Source organism: Acinonyx jubatus, chromosome B4 (genome assembly GCF_027475565.1).
Source record: "Acinonyx jubatus isolate Ajub_Pintada_27869175 chromosome B4, VMU_Ajub_asm_v1.0, whole genome shotgun sequence".
Lineage (NCBI taxonomy): Eukaryota > Metazoa > Chordata > Mammalia > Carnivora > Felidae > Acinonyx > Acinonyx jubatus.
In genome coordinates this window covers 114,864,178-114,883,651 of record NC_069387.1, presented here as the reverse complement: position 1 = coordinate 114,883,651, position 19,474 = coordinate 114,864,178, and the positions used below count along the sequence as shown (strand labels likewise).

The 19,474-nt window shown below is 43.0% G+C and overlaps 1 protein-coding gene across 1 annotated transcript; it reads right to left on the bottom strand.

The window, feature by feature from the left end:
• Window positions 1–1,320: 1,320 nt before the first annotated feature.
• AMDHD1 (amidohydrolase domain containing 1) lies at window positions 1,321–19,229 on the bottom strand. The gene is made up of 9 exons (XM_027071051.2): window positions 19,000–19,229; window positions 17,664–17,770; window positions 15,950–16,014; window positions 13,471–13,748; window positions 10,992–11,217; window positions 8,487–8,611; window positions 4,550–4,643; window positions 3,810–3,970; window positions 1,321–2,947 (listed from the first exon to the last, which is right to left on the bottom strand). Exons 1-9 carry the CDS (start codon window positions 19,134–19,136, stop codon window positions 2,860–2,862), a joined length of 1,281 nt encoding a protein of 426 aa, XP_026926852.1. The 5' UTR covers window positions 19,137–19,229; the 3' UTR covers window positions 1,321–2,859.
• Between the last annotated feature and the right edge of the window lie 245 nt (window positions 19,230–19,474).

Genomic DNA, 19,474 nt, shown 5'->3' with positions numbered 1-19,474 from the left:
TCTTGTCCTGGTCCTAACTTGTTCAAAGATTCTCAGGGGCTTTTCCTGACTTTAAGAATGAGGTTCCTCCTAGTGAAGGTGACATTCAAAGCCCTGTGAAATCTGAGCCAGCCCTAGCTCCCCACGAGTCCTCTGCTCTATGAGAGCTCATCACCTATCTTCTGAACACTTCATAATGTTCCGTCTTGGAGCCTTTCTTTCTCATCAACATCCTTCCAACCCCCAAAGGTAAACATGGCAGCCCAGCTCCCCACCCAACCATGGAACTGTTTCTTTGGGTTTACTTTTACAATTTACTCCTCCATGAGCATCATTCTTTGGCATTAACTTAAGGAATTCATATGTTCTTTCCAATTCACAGAACATTTTCCTTATCACTGCCTTCCTGGGGTGGTCTACTTAGTATGTTTTAATAAGTCACTTTCACTGTGACTATCAGTATGTTTGTGTAGCCGTTCATTAATTCATTTCTTGATCACCTGCTATGAACCAGTCTCCATACTAGATCCTGGGGCACGATGAGGTCCCTGCCCTCTGTTAACTTAACATTCTAAGGGGAAAGACAGTTAAAACCACAATGCTATTAAATCTATCATGGAGGATGGGTGCATGGTGGGGGTGTGGAGGGACTAGATTTACCACATAGAGAAGTGAGGGAAAGCAGTCCAGGCAGAGGGAACAGTGATGCAAGGCCTGGAACAGCAAAAGCAAACTGTGTTTTGAGGCACAGTGTGAAAGCCAGTGTCGCTAGGGGTCTAGACTGCAGTACTTTTCAGAACTTAATTACCGTACAAATAACCTGGGGGCTGGTTAAGACACAGATCCTGATTCAGTAGGTCTGGAGGGAAGCCAAAGTTCTCATTTCTAGCAGGATCCCAAGTTGCTAGGGCTTACAGGACACTGGCCTGGGAGGACTAAGGCGGTTCTGGGTGGGTATCCTCTTCTCTTTCATTTTAAAAAGACATTAATGCTATTTGTTTAAAGTGAATGCCTCCTAGAGGGAAAATAGGGTGCACTTCTTCTTATTCCATAGGCGTAAAGATATACTTCTGTGCTAAACACACCTAGTCTTTAGTTTTGGCCTTTATATCTATCGCCTGCATCCCAAACTCCGACTGCTGAGCAGGTGCTTGGTCATTGGGGAGGCATCACCCACAGCAACCATCCATCTCCCACACCTCCTCAAACTCCTTCACCAAGCATATGAAGGACAATGCTCCAAAGACCCTATGCTATCAGGTAGTGACAGTAATGTGCAATGTTACCCATAACCTCCCAACAAGGGGTATTTTGGTTCAATATATATGGAATACAGTAAAGCCTCATTGATTCAGGCTTTATTAACCTGAAATGGGTGATAATTTGGTTAACATTTACTTCTCAAATCATTTATTCATAAATAGGACAAAGTTTAATAATGCAGTTGTGATTATAAGGATGATCAAACATTTAAAAAGATTTCAAGTTGGGGCACCTGGGTGGCTCAGTTGGTTGAGCATTTGACTCTTGATTTCAACTCAAGCCATGATCTCAGGGTTGTGGGATGGAGCCTGTGTCAGACTCCACACTGAGCCCGTGCTCGAGGGGTGCTTGAATCTCAGCCTGCTTGAGATTCTCTCTCTCCTCCTCCGCCCGCCCCCCCCCCCCCCGCCCCACTCTGGCTCATGCACACTGGTGCACTCTCTCTAAAATAAAAAAAAAATAAATTAAAATAAATTAAAAAATTAAAATATTTCAAGTAAACTCATAGGGCTTTAGAAACACCGATTTATATAGTCATCCACTATTTCTTTATGTGTAATTATGTAATTTGTTCATCTCCCAAATAGCTGCAATAGATAATACCACTGATCTACTTCCAGGGCTGGAAACAACAATAATAGTGACTACAAAATTTATTGAGAGCTACAAAAATTTTGTTACACATTTGTAATGTGAACAATCAAAAACTTAAAAATGACTTTTAAAAATCACATTAATAGATTTGGTCAAAATGCATCCTTTCAAGGAAGGCCCCTGTACCCATGTATAAAATGACAAGCCTTGAAATCTGTTGTGCAGCTCTATTGTTAGAATTGAGAAGAAATTAGACATATAGGGACACCCTCCCATAGGAGACACTAATTCATTCAAAGAACATCTGTAAAGACAAACTATGTGGGGAAAGGACTAGCCTATTTTTTTTTAATTTTTTTTAACGTTTATTTATTTTTGAGACAGAGAGAGACAGAGCATGAATGGAGGAGGGTCAGAGAGAGAGGGAGACACAGAATCTGAAACAGGCTCCAGGCTCTGAGCGGTCAGCACAGAGCCCGACGCAGGGCTCGAACTCACGGACCGCGAGATCATGACCTGAGCCGAAGTCGGACGCTCAACCTACTGAGCCACCCAGGCGCCCCAGGACTAGCCTATTATAGAAGGCTACACGTGCTTAGTTTGGGGCACATCACTTGGATTTCTCACCATCCCCTAATTTTCACTAAATGTAGTTTAAAAACTGAAACTTGAAAAGCAGAAATAAAATGGGATTTCCAAGCCATGTCTACCTAATTGCCAATCTGCTTTCCCCACAAAGGCATTTTGGTGATACTCCATCATATTAATCTTCAAAATATTTGTAACAAATCTCTGTGAGATGATTTAATGTTATAAGATTATGATCCAATTGATTTACCTATTTGTATGTCCAGGTACACATGTTAAAAGAAAATAAATTTATCTCTTGTTTTTTTCAAGTGGATTAACAAAGCACTGAAATATATCTGACATCACCCTGGTAAATTACTATGGTATTTTAACTTTTACTACAACTGCATTGACTTATACAGTCGAAGAGTCTTCTCTTTCCTTTCAGATCTTTCATTTTTTGTAGATGACTTTTCCTTTAGCTATAACATATTCAATTAATTCGTGATGGCCTCCAAACTGGTAAATCAAATGCTCCCATCTAGAAAGAAATCAAACATACTTTAATGTATACAAGCCAAAATTATCCCTTTGTCAATAAATGCTAATTTAAAAATACATTCTCTCAAAATTTCTTCATACTTTGTCATTGATATTTGGGCTTTTAAAAAAATAGATTACATGATAACTGGTCTACGACTTAAATACGGTTTAATGATGTTATTTAAGTATTTGATCTTAACATATTTGATCCTATTAAGTGATGTACAAAAAGTAACATCAGTATCATTTTCAATAGAGACAGTGAGGAGTAGAATTACAGAGCCTCGTTCTTCTGTCGAACACGAAGTCCAAGGACTGCAATAGGCTGGCTAGGGTCAAGGAGCCATAGAATTAACAACTTTAAGACAGAAAAGTAAGACTAAGTTGTCACACTGGGGGCCCAATTAGCAGCAGGCTGTGGGTGAGTAACCAGGGGCAGGAAAACTTAAGCCTTTGGGGATCTGGTAGGAGCGAGAAGACGCCAGAGAGGTAATGAATCAGAAGCAGGGTGACGAGCCAGAGTTGGGACATGCGTGCCCAGCACAAGCATCGGTCAGAACTCCAGCAGAAAAACTTGTGCTGGGGGGCACAAGTCCCAAGTCCAGGTCAACAGAACAAAAACCTGAAGATCTATGAAAGATGTAAGACAGATGAAAACACTAGACAATCTGGTCTCCTCTGTGCGGTTTAGGATCTGTAGGCAGACTTTCTGGTTAGAAAGGGATGATGATAAAGGAGATTGGGGGGCATCCGAGCCTACACAGAGCCTGATGCTAATAATTAGCAGAAAAGGCATTTAATCCCAGTCTATATATTACAACGGGCATAAAAGAAACTAGTTCAGTTGGGAGAGCACTCACCTGGACGAATTGATGATAATGAGATCTCCCTGCTTACCAACTTCCAGAGATCCATGTGTGTGAGATTTTCCCAGTGCATAAGCAGCATTGATAGTGGCAGCCGCCAAGGCCTCAGGCATGGACATTCTCATGTTCACACAGGCCAGATGCATGACCATTGGCTAAGGCAAGAAAGAACAGTGTTAGAGGAAAGTAACAAAATGGCAACTTCTACTTGGACATTTCTCAACGCAGCACAACCAATAATGGAAATTAAATACATAGGAGGAACTGGCTAAACTAGTATGAGAAAAGTTATAATTCACATGTAAAGATTCTTATGCTTTGGAGAAGATCCCTTTATTAATACATATTTCCCACCCCCACCTCCGCCACGTATGGAGTATTTATTCACAACTTTTCAAGACCACTAAGCTCCCCTCCACACTCACTCACTAAAACTTCTTTGAGCTTGTGCTAACCTCCAAGACAGGAATAAGCTATTGCCAAACCACAACGCCCAAGGCAGAATCAAAAAATTATGCAGGTAGAACTTTCTCTCCCCTCTCTACGCCTGGAGGCATTCATGTGGGGCAGAAATATCCAATTATTCTGTCGTCTACACTTTTTTTCTTGTTTCACAGGAAAATATTTTTTAGATCTTTGGAACATTTTAGCAGTTAGTGAACTAGTTTTAAATTATTTATACACTTGGTGGAAGACTGATTCTCTGCTCAGAAAGGCACATTAAAAATAATTACCATTGAAAGGCAATATGCGTTAGGGTTGAAATCACTGCCCAGAGCAACGATTACCCCTTCATCTAACATCTTCCTAGCCCGAGGTTGCTTCAGTCTAAGACAAGGGGAAAAAGAAAAAAAAAAAAAGATGTCAGTCTCTGGAAGTGGAGCTTCTGCAGACTAGATGTTCAGAATGGAAGCAGACTTAAGATATCCAACCCCTTTGTGTTCTGGAAGAAGAAACAGAAACTCAAGATTAAGTGATTAATGGTGATGTGAAAGCCTAGGACTTCTGACTTTTATCATTCTGCTTTTGAAATGACTTGGCTATGATTAACTTCTTTAATTTGGGAGTGTTCATTTTGGCAATTTTTTTAATGTTTATTTATTCACTTAGAGAGAGAGAGAGAGGGAGAGAGAGAGAGGGAGCACACATGCATGCAAGCAGGGGAGGGGCAAAGAGAGAGAATCCCAACCAGCCTCCACGCTGTTAGCACAGAGCCGCTATATGGGGATCGAATTCACGAACCCCTGAGATCGTGACCTGAGCTGAGATCAAGAGGCGGCACTTAAACTGAGCCACCAGGTGCCCCTATTTTGGCAATCTTTATATACATCCAGAGATTCCTGCTAAGGAAGAAAAATACAACTTAAATTTTTTCAAATGTAACAAACTTTTTTTTGACTCCCAAATATAAACAATGAAGTTTTAAAAAATGTTATTTCTATTAACTTCAATTTTGCAATTTTTTATTCATATTTCTCTCCCTCCTTGGGCAGGGGGTGGGGAGAAGGGTCTCGAACATTTTTTGTGGCCCTTTAAAATCCTGAAGGCCCAAGAATCTAATATGTAAAATATTTGTGCTTCTTCCTAGGGTACATGTCTCCCTGACCTCCTTGGCACAATATTATTTATTCTTTAAGACATGACTCAAAAGTTATGTCAGAGATAAACAGAGCCAAACACTAGTTAAAATGCTGAAGACAAACTGTATTCAGTAATAACGATTGCAGAAGGGAAAAGAGTCCCATGTGGACTGGACTGTTTTGATCTGTGCAGTGCTAACTGCGTGTTTTAAGAAAGAACGAGGAGATCAGGAGGAAAAAGGGGCAGAGGGAGTTGAGTAGAGCCAGGGAAGTGAAAATTTTCTAAAAGCATGAGAGATGGGCCAGTATGATCTGCATTTGTTCACTGGCACTGGTTTGTTCTCTGGAGGAGAAACAAACTTCACTACCTTTCAAAAAGAGGCAGGGGCGTAAGCTGGTGCAGTGTACCAACCAGGCTGGGAACTAGGGACAGAGTTGTCTTCTTGAATGTTTGCCTTTTGAAGAGAGGGCTCTAAGGTCCTTGAGGAGACAATCCTGCTTGGGTGGTGGAAGATTTATATCTCAAAGGAGCAGAGAAAGGGGCACCTGCATGGCTCAGTCAGATGAGCGTCCGACTTCGGCTCAAGTCACGATCTCACGGTTGGTGAGTTTGAGCCCCGCATCAGGCTCTGTACTGACAGCTCGGAGCCTGGAGCCTACTTTGGATTCTGTGTCTCCCTCTCTCTCTGTTCCTCCCTGCTGCTCTGTCTCTTTCTCTCTCTGTCTGTCTCTCTCTCTCTCTCTCAAAAATAAATAAAGATTTAAAAAAATTTTTTTAATTAAAAAAAAAAAAGGAGCAGAGAAAGAATTTACAATTGCAAGCTTTGTAAAGTTACTGCTCTAAGAGGAAGTCCAGGGGTCCAGCTGCCTGTCACCTGGTTTTGTTGGAACAAACACTTAATTCCCCTGTCAGGTTGGGCTTTCTCAGGCAGGCACTATAAGGGGCACGGGTCATCCTGGGGATGCAGTCTTGAGCTATCAGACTCTACGCTAGTGTTTACTCAGGCTCACAGTGTCGGGGGGAGGAAGACAGATAAAATCGGTTGTGCTGAGAGTCTACAGGTTTTACAGGCCAAGACTGAGGTCCTTGAAACATTCACAGTCTATGACTGACAATTTGCAGGATGACCTGAGATAATGTTCCTCAACTAGGATAATATATGAGAGGAGGTGGGTGAAGCAGAGATAAGGGTGAGGAAAGGTAGAGCTTAAAATTTCCCCACGGTTCATTCTGATGGCCTCCCCTCCCCTTCCAGAAATACTTCAGGAGGTAAAAAAAGAAAAAAAGAAAAAGAAAAAGTGAGGCTGTAGAAGTCTCATGGGAGTGCCAGAAAAACTAAGGTGAATGTATCCAGAATAAATTTAAACAGTACACACAAAGATGCATAAAATAATGATTACTGCAAGTCCTTGAGTAGCGTAAGGCAACTGTTACTCTGGAAATGAGAGTCAAGAGAATTCAGGGCAGGGGCACCGGGGTGGCTCAGTTGGTTGAGCGTCTGACCTCGGTTCAGTTCGTGATCTCATGGCTTATGAGTTCAAGCCTCACATCAAGCTCTCTGCTGTCAGCACAGAGCCCACTTCAGATCCTCTGTCCCCATGTCTCTCTGCCCCTATCCCGCTTGTGCACATTCTCTCCCCACCCCCTCCCTCTCTCTCAAAAATAAACATTTGGAGAGAAAAAAAGAGAATTATGGCATCCCCCTCTCTCTCCACCCTCCTCCCCCACGTGTGCTCTCTCTCTCTCTCTCTCTCTCTCTCTCAAAATAAATAAGCATATAGAGAGGAAAAAAAAGGAGGGAGAATTCAGGGCATGACAGGGAGCCCTGCAAATTGCTCCTGTTGGAGAGATCAGAAAAATTCCAGAACAGAGAAGCCAGAGAGAAAAGTGTGGCCTTGTCTGTGATTCTTCCTGTTGTCCAAACTGCGTGACCAACCCATCTTGCGGTGACCACAGATGGCAGCCCCCTCTGGCAGCGGGACAAAGTTCTGACTTTTATTGCTGAGCTGCCCTTCATACTTCAAGTGTCAGAGTTTCGCTCCATCTTAAGAGATTCAAAGTGAGTTAAAAGTGTTCCTTGGTTGATGGAAAATTAACCAGATTAAGTATTGATTGATGACTTCAGTTGATGATTGCTGAGACTTGCTGTAAATGCCAAGATACCAAGGACGGTTACTGATTGATATTTCCTGGTCGTAATCTACATTATGTCTACTCTTTACATTAAGAGAATAGTAATAATAAGAGAAATGTATAATATTATACATATGTGTATAGATCATACTGTATTTGAGAAAAGCACTGCAATATTCCTTTCTTCTCTCTTATAAAGGTTACTCAAAGCCTGGCTTTTCAATCGCTAAGGCCGAGTGTCCCAATCCCGGCACAGTTCATATTGTGGCTGCGTAATTCTTGGGCAGGACAACTCTCTGTGGTGGGAGGCTGCTCTGTGTACTGTGGGGATGTTTAGGTGCATCCCTGGCCTCTACTCACTAGATGCCAGCAGCGCCCCCTAGTCATGACAACCCAAACTGCCTCCAGACATGGTCCAATGTCCGAAACGGCAGTTATGAAGATGAACTATGGACTAGGTGCATTCAATCCATAGAGGGCAAACAGCAAAATTCCTGGGAAGATTTCACAAAATATACTTAGACATCTCCTCTTTCCTCCCACCTCCGGGATTTGTGAAGATTGTGGTACCTACTTGCATCCTCTTAGAAAACAGCTCCTTCAGATTCTGAATATTGCTAAATATCTCTAACATCTTATGCATGTTTTTTTAAGTAGAAAGTCCATTACATTGTTTTCTAATGATAGAAGTGATGCATGATTTTTAATTGGAAAATCCCAAAAAGGAGGGAAAAAAAGAATGAGAAAGCTCCACTCTTCCCAATAATCCCACCACTTAAACGCCATTTGGGCCCAAGCTCTTTCCTCAGAATAATGCATCTCTGTACATGACTCCAGAATTGGCATCTCCCATGGGCTCAGTTTTCCTGATCTGCATTTTTCAGGAATTTGGAAGGACAATGAAATACTATTTAGGCATCTCGGTCTGCATCCTCACAGCTTGCACGGGCAGCTCACCTCAGCATGTAGGCGGTGGTGGGCAGGAGGACAGCGGAGCTCCTGGCCGTTGCCATGGCAGCGATGCCTTCATCGCTCACTTCTTCCAGGTGACTGATCGCCTGAGCTCCCAGCTCAGCTCCCAGCTAACCAGAATGGGCAGAGAGAGAAAGGTTTCACCACCAACAACAATAATCAACAAAGTGCCAGAACATTGCTTTCCCTGCAAAAATAAACAGCACTCTATTATGAAAATTTCTTGGCAACTGCCTCTTGAAAACAGAAGCCCCCAAATGGGTAAAGGCTCTGTCAAGGACATTCACTTGAAAATGAGCTAGTGTGCTACTTTAAAAACTATTCTTAAATATAAGGGCTTACTGATATTCTTCAGGCATTTGCTAAAAAAAGAAAACTTCATGAATCTTATGGATCAGAATAGAACATTGAGTGACATTGGTAATAAAATCTGATTCTTCTAGCATCATAAAAACACCATAAAGAAAGGTATATGGCTTGCATTGCACTCAGTGAAAAGAGATCAATTAAGAAAACAAACTTTAAAAATGGAATTGTATGTATAATTCGAGAATATCTACTTGAGCTTGATGTCTCTCCAGGTGAAAAGTCTGGGCTTGATTGTCAGAGGAATACCAAGAGGAGGTAATCTTATAGTAATAATGAGAACATGGCATTTAAGTGGGTTTCTTCTCGGGTTGACATACCCCCCCCACACACACACACACATACACACTGCCCCAGTCTGAAAGGTGATATGGTAAGCACTCCAAGGCAAGGAAAGTAGACTAATTTTTGACATTACACCATGGCCCAGGGAGGCAGCGATGCCCACACCAGGGCAGGAAAGAGCTGGCCCCACATTAGTAGGAACTCAGGTCTAATAGCCTTTTGGATTGGGCTTCTGGAGAGTCCAATGTTCCATAGACAGACTTTGCTCCCCAGGGGGAGTTTCTTTCCAACCTTGGAATCACCTTCACTTTTCCAAACTTGATTTGTTCATCCTGGATACTGACCTCTATTGATTTAACTGGCCAGTCACTCTCTATGACCAAGAGTATCTTGTTGACCACCTAGTTCACATTCATTCAACATTCAACAAATATTTACTCTCTAAAGGCCATCTGTATGCCAGGTATTGTGCTAACCCCCAGGGATAGGGCTGTGAAGGTGTGGGTACAGTCCTCAGCGTGTTTACGGTCCAGTAGGGATCACAGAGGCAATTTGAACACAGTGGGACAAGCATAGGGAGGGACTATAACCCATTCTTGGGGAGCTCTGGGAAGGGTCCCAGAGAAGTGGTAGCTAAGATGAAACATGGAAGGGAGTTAGAGTGAGCCAGACAAAGGACACTCAGATTAGAGAAAGCATATCCAGAGGCATGGGGTATTAGGTATACTAAAACTATTTACTGTGGTTGGCTCATGGTAAACAGGGCAGAGAAAGAGGAAGATGGGAGGTGAGCGAGAGCTGGATCTGGTAAGTCTACATGTGCTGAGTTTGGGATTCATCCTGCCAGCACTGGTGAGCCTTGCAGGGGTTTTCAGCAACAGAGAGGAAAATACGATGCACTGTAGGGAATGGATTAAAGGAATGAATTGAAGTGCAGGAAGTGTGGATGCAAGGAGAAAAGCTGTTGCAGGAGCTGAGAGCTGATGGTGGTTTGAACTAGGCAGTAGGGTTAAGAGAAGTAAACCGAGAGATATTCAGGAAATACACTGGGAGGTTTTGCAGATTGGTTGAAATGTGACAGGTAAGGTGGGGAGGAGGCCAAGTGATGTCCAAGTTTTTGGCTAAGGCAATACATAGGTAAATGGGGTCATCCACTGGGCAGGAAACACGGGACAAGATTTGGAAGTGATATTAAGAGATCACATTACATGTGCTGTCGTTGAGACACATGTGGAGTATCCACATCTGTGTTTTTGCCCCAACGGCAGTTATTTATTTTGCTCCAGGGTTTAGAGGAGTGACATCTAGATTCACAACTGAGGGAATTTTGTCTGTTTTATTCACTGCTGAATTCTCAATGCCTAGGACAGTGCCTGACACACACTCAAATATTTGTTAAAAGCATGAATAAATGAATCTGAGCAAGACATGCAGATCAGAAAATCATCCGGTGACTACTAATGGGGCACTCCACCAACATTCACCTGGAGGCTGCCACAGAAAACCCCTGGAAGCCACATGTGAACTTAGTAGACTCTGCCAGTGTAGCTTTGTGTTCCAACCAAGCTATGTTCTGAATTTGATAAACAAGATCACAAAGGTACTTCTCTTCCTATTAATACCACCAGCAGGTGATAATAAAAGTAAATGGCCGGCAAAAAAAGTAAATTTCTAATAGAGGTCAGTGATTCCAAGTCTCAACCAGACCAGCCCTCGCATTGTTCAAACGAGTTCTCCCATTCTCTATCTTTTCGAAAGGCTATTCCTAACTCTGAACAAACTAAGGAAGTTTTCCACTGCACGAGTCTTGACAAAGGAAAAGCCAAAGGTCAACCACACCTCAGCAGCCTTCATAGGATGGAGTTCATCCCCATGAAAGTTAATCTGTAATCCTAGATCTTTTCCACTTTGAAGAATCCTTCTGGTGGAATTGAGATCAAAGACGCCTTTCTCACAGAACACATCTATATTGTCCACATGTATTTCCCCATGGCTGCCAAGCTCCTTCAGCTTTGGGAGGTGGTTATTGATGATTTCATCAGCAGCTTCTGTAGCAGTCTTTCCTCTGAGGGAAGAAAATGAGGTTACATGGGAAAAACAATTTTTTTAATTGAAGAAAGGCTTTTCTGGCACTTGAAGAACCTGACAAACTGTAGGCAAATGACCCTAAGATAGATAGAGAAATAATTAAAGCAATAACTCAGGAGTCTTAACAATTGGGCCATAATAGGGATATTGACAAGATTTCTGTACACACAGACCCTGGACACAGAGACTCAAATGGCTCATCCATTCTGGTTCAGCCATGTTGCCTTTGAGAATGCCAGCAAGGCTCCCTGCCTGAGAAACTAAACACTCTTTTCAAAGACACTTAGAGAGCATCCTGGATGCTTCCCTGACAACCAACTGCAGGGCCCCCTACCTGGGCCCTAGCAATCACTCTGCCATTTTCTTCTTCCACACTATTTCTAGAAGCATCAGCCTAAGGCTTCCTATCTCACCATTTGGAACCACGAGGAAAGAGGATCATGAGAGGCCCTGAAATTCTAAGATTCTGAAATAGTTATGTATTAGACAGGGCTGGGCTTCTGAAGTCAGACGGACACAGAGCTCTACTATTTGCTGGCTACACAACTTTGGACATGCTATTTAGCCGTCATTTGGCATACTCTGAGGCTCAGGCTGTATGTATCTTTGGGGATCAAGATGTAGCCCTCAGAGACTCATTAGCAGATGGAGAACATTCTGTAAAACTTTAGCACTATATGGGGCACCTGGGTGGCTTAGTTGGTTAAGCGTCCGACTTTGGCTCAGGTCATCATCTCACAGTCTGTGGGTTCGAGCCCCTTATTGGGCTCTGTGCTGACAGCTCAGAGCCTGGAGCCTGATTCAGATTCTGTGTCTCCCTCTCTCTCTGCCCCTCCCCTGATCACTCTCTGTCTCTCAAAAGTGAATAAAAAAACATTTAAAAAGTTTTTACACTTTAGCCCTATATTTGGAACATAAAGGTCTCTTGTTCCACAAAAACCATTTTGGTAGGAAGACAGAGGTGGACCATGAGGAGACAGGCACTTACATATACTGTTTCCAATTCTCAAGACAATCATATAGAGAGTGTGTTCTCTCACTGCTTTACCAATGTTCAAAAGAGTTAAGTGATGCCCTCAAAATCACCCAGTGGGAAAGTAGCCAAGCTGGATTCAAACCCAGGTCTTGTATGGCTCCAAAGCCTGAGACTTCTCTACCATGTTACACTGCCTTTCATCCACCTTAGGTTCCATTTGGGGAAAAATAAAAAATCCATTTTCTGTAGACAGATGTTCCAAAAGTTTTAGTGCAGTTTTAAGCTTTAATAATAATCTCAGAAGTAGAAATGCTAAACACATACAAAAACATCATTGGAAATATTAAGTATTTATGTTTCAACTTAATTAGCTCTATGAATTTTAAATAATAAATTTAATGTTAATTTTTAAATTTCTCTGATTAAAAATGATAAACCAAAAATTCACATTAAACTTATTTTTCAAATACACAAAAGTGAATAAATGTAAAAATATATAAATTATTAAACTTTCAAAGAATTTCGGTAAGCTTGTGGCACTTATGTATCTACATTATCAAAACTCAAAACTGCACTAAGACTTTGCCCTGTTAATTGTTAAGTTCTGGATTTCTTTGGACCTTTTAGTTCTAGAACTGCGGGCTTTTGGGTCTAGAAATTTCAGGACAGATAAAGTACAAAGGCAGAAAGGGACATAATTCTCTACAGTAAAGCCATATAGGAGAAACTTTTTGGATAAAGGGAAAGCTAGAAAAACATTTACAACAAGAAAACAAACATGTTTGGTGCTAAACAAGTAAACAGATGAACAAAATTAAAAACCATTCTGAGTCTTCTTGCCTTACAGATGTGATCTATCTCCTACAGAGTGTTTCTCTGAATCTCTAATGTGTGATTATGCTGTCACGGGCAACTATTTAAAGTAGCATCTGTCATTTTAAAGGATCTATATGGGGGGGGGCATTGCTTTTTGTTAACCGAAAGAGTTTTGAACATCTCTTCCTCCTTCATCATTAAGGGACTAGCAAACTGATAGGTCCGGTGGGGATCACCTTCCTAAAACCACCAGCATGAGATGTCTATTAGAATCAGAACACCTCTCTAATGGCTTCTACCGGACTCTTCTGCAAGAACTAAAGCGTGGATTCACCTCCACTCCCAGGAGAATGTATCCCCACTTAGGCACCACCTGCCCCCTTCCTTCTCTGTTGTCAATGCCCCAAATCAAAGCTGGGTGCCCCAGGTTGAGGTTACTTTGGCACTGAGTGAGCCCCGCAGTAAGTGGCCGAGATGCTGATGGGCCCCTGGCGCCGAGCGCGCTCAATCACACGCAGCATCTTGAGCTCCGTCTCCAGGTTGAGGCCGTATCCGCTCTTGCACTCCACCAGTGTGGTCCCCGCCCTCATCATGCACTGCAACCGCTGCTGAAAGGAGCAGAATAACTCCTCCTCCGAGGCTTGGCGCGTGTGCTCCACAGTGAAGTTGATGCCTCCTCCAGCCTGGTGAATTTCCATGTAGGTGGCTCCTGCCAACTGAACACAGGGCTCACCCTTAGGCCGGGCACAGGCACGAGGTTGCAGGCAGGTCCACAGAGCCTACCTCCAGGGGTCATATTCAAAATGATTTAACAACTGATATGTCAGGGACACCAGCAGATGGGAAAGGATGCTGGGACACATAGCCGTGGAAGCCCCTACTCTGCCAGGGTGATGGAGGGGCCGAAGGAACATGGGTACCTCAGGAAGGACTGGGGTGGCAGAAATGGGAGATGTGGTGGGGAGCACTTCCAATCTCAGGCAGCAGCAACAATTTACCAACCAGCCCACGAGTATTTCAGTATTTTAAGAACCCAGTTGGCCCCAATGTGTGCCAGCTAAGACTCTGTCTATCCGTAGCACCTATGGATGAGAAAACAAAGCTTAAACAATTTGGGAACCCCACTGCAGCTATTCCAAACATCTACTAAAGAGACCCAGGGGGGTTTCCACCTCTCAGTATCTGGCCACTAGAGTTTGGGGCCTGACCTCTGTGACTCAAGCAGAGAAGCTTTTCCTGGGATCCCACGGGGCTCCAGTTACTCTAGGCAGCAAGAAGTGTGGTGCAAACAAAGTATGCCAACCTGGGATCCCCCTGTCAGAGTTTTTCGTCTGGGTTCTGCCATGGCGAGCTGGTGAACTCACTCAACCGCCATCCCTTTTCTGGGCCTCACGTTCCCCATCTATGTAATGAGATGTTTGGACTGCAAATCTCTAGGATTGTTTTTTTGGCTCTGAAATTCTGTGATTTAATAGAGAAGTCTTAAAAACAGCTCTAGTGTGTGGGGCGCCTGGGTGGCTCAGTCGGTTAGGCGTCCAACTTCGGCTCAGGTCATGATCTCACGGTTTGTGAGTTCAATCCCTGCATCAGGCTCACTGCTGTCAGCACAGAGCCTGCTTTGGATCCTCTGTCCCCCTCTCTCTCTGCTCCTTCCCTGCTGGTTCTGTCTCTCTCTCTCTCTCTCTCTCAAAAGCAAAACTGAAACAAAACAAAAACAGCTCTTATGTGTTGAAGAAGGTACACAATATCTGAAGAAATTTCTTAGCTGTTAGGATGTACACTTAAAAACCAATGTGAAGAAAAGAGATGGAAGAACCTTAAATGCATACTGTTAAGTGAAAGATGCCAGTCTGAAAAGGCTACATACTGTATGATTCCAACTATATGATATTCTGGAAAAGGCAACACTAAGGAAACAGTAAAAAGATCAGTGACTATTGGCTCTCAGGGGTTGGCAGGGAAAGGGATGAATAGGCAGAGCACAGAGAAACTTTAGGGCAGTGAAACCACTCTGATACTATAAGGGTGGTTACGTGTCATTACACATTTGTCCAAACTCATAGAACATGCAGCACCATGAGAGAACACTAGTAACTATGGACTCTGCATAATAATGATGCATCAGTATAGGCTCATCAATTGTAACAAAGGTACCACTCTGGTGGGGGATGTTGATAATGGGGCAGGCTGTGCATGTATGGGGTCAGGATGTATATGGGAAATCTTTGTACCTCCCACTCAATTTTGCCATGAACCTAAAACTTCTCTAAAAAATAAAATCTATTAGAAAGAAACAATGTGAAAATGGCTCCAACCAGGGATTTGAGGGCTGACCATGGCTAATTAATGAGTTGTGACACAGACTACACCTTATATTTCTTAATAAGTCTCATTTTTCAGGGAAAAAAAATACAAGACTTATTTTATTTTTTATGATTAGCAATATATTTTTCCAAGTTGGAACCAATGAATGGTGAATTTCAAACTGTTTCCTGGAGCCCCTCCAAAGGCTAGTAGGGGTGGAGAGGTGAAATGGGGGAAGGGAAAGAGAGGAGAAACTAGTAGAAAAAGGCAGCCCAGCTCTGTTTTAAAAGAAGGAGTCTAAAACAAACAAACAAAACACACACACACACACATACATACATACATACATACATACATAAGGATTCTACAGCTAAAATTTTTTGAAAACTATCACACCTAAAGATTGCTGGCCCTATGCATAGTATAAAGATTTGGACAGTTATAAGTCAGTTTTGTTGTAATTTATTTTCCATAGTCCAGGTCAGTAAAAAATATCCATTAAAAAGAAATGTAGACATATGTTGTTGCAAAGCTTGATAGCCTATCCTCTCTTTAGAAAAAGATGTGTCTGTATTGTGCCTTATTTTGATTTGCCATCATTTATTGCAGTTACCTTCATTGCAAACTCGTGAACTCTTTCACCAGCCCAGACTGGATGTGTGTGTGCATCCACCAAACCTGTAACCAATAAATCAAATCATTTTTAAATCTGAGAAATAGAAAGCCGTTAGATAGTAGGCAGACTATCTCGAACCACTCTTGGGAAAGCAGGTGATGGTCAGCCATCTTGGAGGATGATGGAGGAAGAAGAATTTGTATGGTTTCCTCCACCAAGAGGAAGGAAGCCTCTCTGCATGGCCGGTCTAGAAGCCTCTAATGGAGGAGGGTGACTCAGCATGATGAGTATATCCAATAAAGAAACACAGCTTCTTCTGCCCACTAAGCCCATGCTCACTAAGCAGCCTGTTTTAAAACAGGATGTCATAGCTATTAGTTCAGCAAAACCAAGGACTGTATCACCAAGGAATAACGTGGGTGTGAAAACAGAATACAATCCCTCCCAACTTTGAGAAGGAAAAATATGAAATCAGAAATATGAATCTTTCTTCAAAAAAAGAAATGTAGGGGCGCCTGGGTGGCTCAGTCGGTTGAGTGTCCGACTTCAGCTCAGGTCATGATCTCACAGTCTGTGGTTCGAGCCCCACCTCAGGCTCTGTGCTGACAGCTCAGAGCCTGGAGCCTGCTTCAGATTCTGTGTCCCCCTCGCTCTCCGCCCCAACCCTGCTTGTGCTCTGTCTGTCTCTGTCTTTCAAAAATGAATAAACATAAAAAAATTTTTTTTAATAAAAAAAAAAAGAAATGTAGCTTAACTGAAGAGAAACTATAAAGCAATCATTTGGATTGTTTGCTTATCCAGGTCTAACTCAGTAAAGTGTGTCTTTCCAGAATATTTTAAATACCTTGTGGATTAAAAGTCTCATTAATAAATAGTTCTGATTGGACTAAAATCAAGAATCTCTATTCAGATTGCTTTCTACTATTTTCTGCTTGTTTTCATAAGGTTTCACTCTGACTTTAGTTCCTGACCCCCAAGAGCCAGAAGGCAGAAGTTCTATCAGGTATACATAGTATACATTTTTAAAATGTAAATTTTAGCCTCTATGTTTTGTATAGAACTCAAAATTTGTGAAACTTGCTTCAGATGATTTCATGAAGCTATAGAACATTATGTAGGAGATGATGGTTAACAAACTGATTTTGTTGTCAATCATTAAAGATTTAAATAAACTTCAGTGAAATCTCTAAGGATCCCCCCCCCCCGCCCCACACACACACTTTTCTGCCTAGAGATGTGTTGTTTCACACTCTCTGTAAATTTAGAGTATATTCTGGTATTAGAAACAGCAGTTTGCCCTATCTGCCTCCCATATGAAATAGACTAGTAAAGTTCTTCCAACAGCCTTTGAACCTAAACACACCACAGCTGGTTTCTCTCTAGCATGTGAGTGGGAAGAAGTGAAGTGAATGAATAAGTTTGATTCCCAGCTTGCCCTTTACCTGTACAGCAATCTTGGGTAAGATATTTCATCCCTAAACTGGAGCTTTCTAATGTGTAACATATAGATAATGATACTTTACAGGGCAGTCATAAGGATTCAAGATGAAAACATGTTTGTAAAGCAGCTTAGACATTCAATAGTAGAAATTCAATGCACAGTAGCTATTATATTTTAGTATTATTTTGAGACCCTATTTAAAACAAGCTGCTACTCTTCTTTATGTTACTAAAACCGGATGCAGGGCTTTACTGAAAAAGAGGTTAATACCTGGCAAGATGCATTTCCCAGAACAGTCAATTCTTTCTTCAAACGTTTCTTCAGAAAACAGTGTTTGGATAGCATCAGCCCGACCAATGGCTTTTATAAACCCATCCCTGAATAAAAATCAAGAAATAATTACTAAAGTTTGGGGAAATACTGTGGAAAAGCTGACTAATGATTTAAAATATGTTGCCCATGTCTTTTGGTATCAGTCAACATTTGTTGTATTTCCTACTTGCATCTGTGTCTTTGAAAAAAAAAAAAAAAGACTCTAGCCACATGCAAGGCAAAAAGCCAAATCATGTGTAGAGATTGCCAGTTGTTTGCTAAGATCAGTGTTCCCTTTCCCTCACAGTGCTAGATTCCTAAATTTTAGCCGAACACATTACCACCTAGAATGAAGACTACATTTATGGGTTTCTCATCAGCCGGGTGTGGCCCATGTGACTAAATTGTAACCAAAACGATTTTTTTTCTCATCCTATTTCCTACTGTCTGGAAGGTGGACACCATAAGGAGAGGCGTAGCAGCCATCTTGGATGATGAAGTGAGGAAGAAAGAGGGTTGTGCACAGGAGAGCAAGATACTAGGGCCTCTGGATTCTATAGAGTACGGCCATCGATTAGGTCTGGATTCCTACCTCTGTGCGGTTCTGTTATGCTTTTAACTAATTTTTAGCAATAACACTGGGAATGTTTTTTTTTTTTTTATCACTTTGTTAATTAAAAATAAAACACACAGTCCCTAAAAGCTGGACTCTTACACAACCCTAAGCAGCCTCAGATAAGGGCCGAGCCCATCTTGCGCAATCGCGATGCCGTGGCGCTCTCCAATTCAAACAGGCATCCAAACTCCATTCCCACTGCAGGCTCACCCTCCCAAACTCTGGCTGTTCTTTTACTCACGTCATTGCAGGAAGCACAGAAGCTTAGTGAAAACTGAAAATGTCCTCTTTTTTTTGGTAGCTGAATCTTAACTTCCTATCACCCCAAACCATCACTATCTGAACGTCTTCCGTGGTGCTCAAGCTTTAGTGTACAAAGGGGGTTGGGCTGGAGAGTGTTTTCTAAAAACTTAAAGTCCCAGAACTCCACCGCAGAGATGCAGATTCCAAAGATCTGGAGATAGGGGGCAGGGAGGGTGTGGGGTTCAGCTTGAGAGCGTTTTTTCACCAAACGGCAACCGGAAGCTGTCACACAAGGTAGGTAGCAACAGGTGCCTAAAAGACAGGCCTGCAATGGCTCTCTGGATGCCGGAAAGCTTTTTTTTCCCCGGTTGCCTCCAGAGCGCACAAGTTAGGGAAAGGGGGCCAAGCCGGTCCCCCCAGCGCGCGGCCACTTACGTGCCCACCACCAGGCTGGCGCCCTCCAGCACGGCCAGGCTGTGCAGCGCGTCCCGCGCCAGGAAGCGCTCGCCGCGGGCGCACACCATCACCACTTGCTGCGCGTTCTCCAGCAGGAGGCGGTGGCCGCCCGCCATGTCGCCGCGCGCCGCGGGTCTCCGGATGGCCGCGGAGCTCGAGCGGCGGCAGGCTAGCGGGCGGAGGAGGGTGCGGGTGGGCGGGCCGCGCCCGGGGCAGGGAGGGTGGAGCCGGGGCGGGCGCTCGAAGCCACCGCCTTCCCAATCCGCTGGGAACGCGCGCCTTCCCCCCACCCCAAGACCGTCGCAGCTGCAGTGCCTGTGCCAACAACCCGAATGAGGATTAGTAATAAATGTTATCATGGAATCTCTTGTGTTTTTTTTGGTCGCCCTCTTATTTTCCGAGTAAATGTGGAGACTGTTGTCCCTACTCTCCAGATTAGGAAACTGAAGCTGGG

Excerpts from the sequence above, each read along its gene's own strand:
- AMDHD1 (XM_027071051.2), bottom strand. The coding sequence starts at position 19,136 with ATGGCGGGCGGCCACCGCCTCCTGCTGGAGAACGCGCAGCAAGTGGTG. Across the intron at positions 16,015-17,663 it reads TGGGAAATGCATCTTGCCAG|GTTTGGTGGATGCACACACA; the intron begins GTATTAACCTCT and ends TATTGGTTACAG. Across the intron at positions 4,644-8,486 it reads ACCACCGCCTACATGCTGAG|ACTGAAGCAACCTCGGGCTA; the intron begins GTGAGCTGCCCG and ends CCCTTGTCTTAG.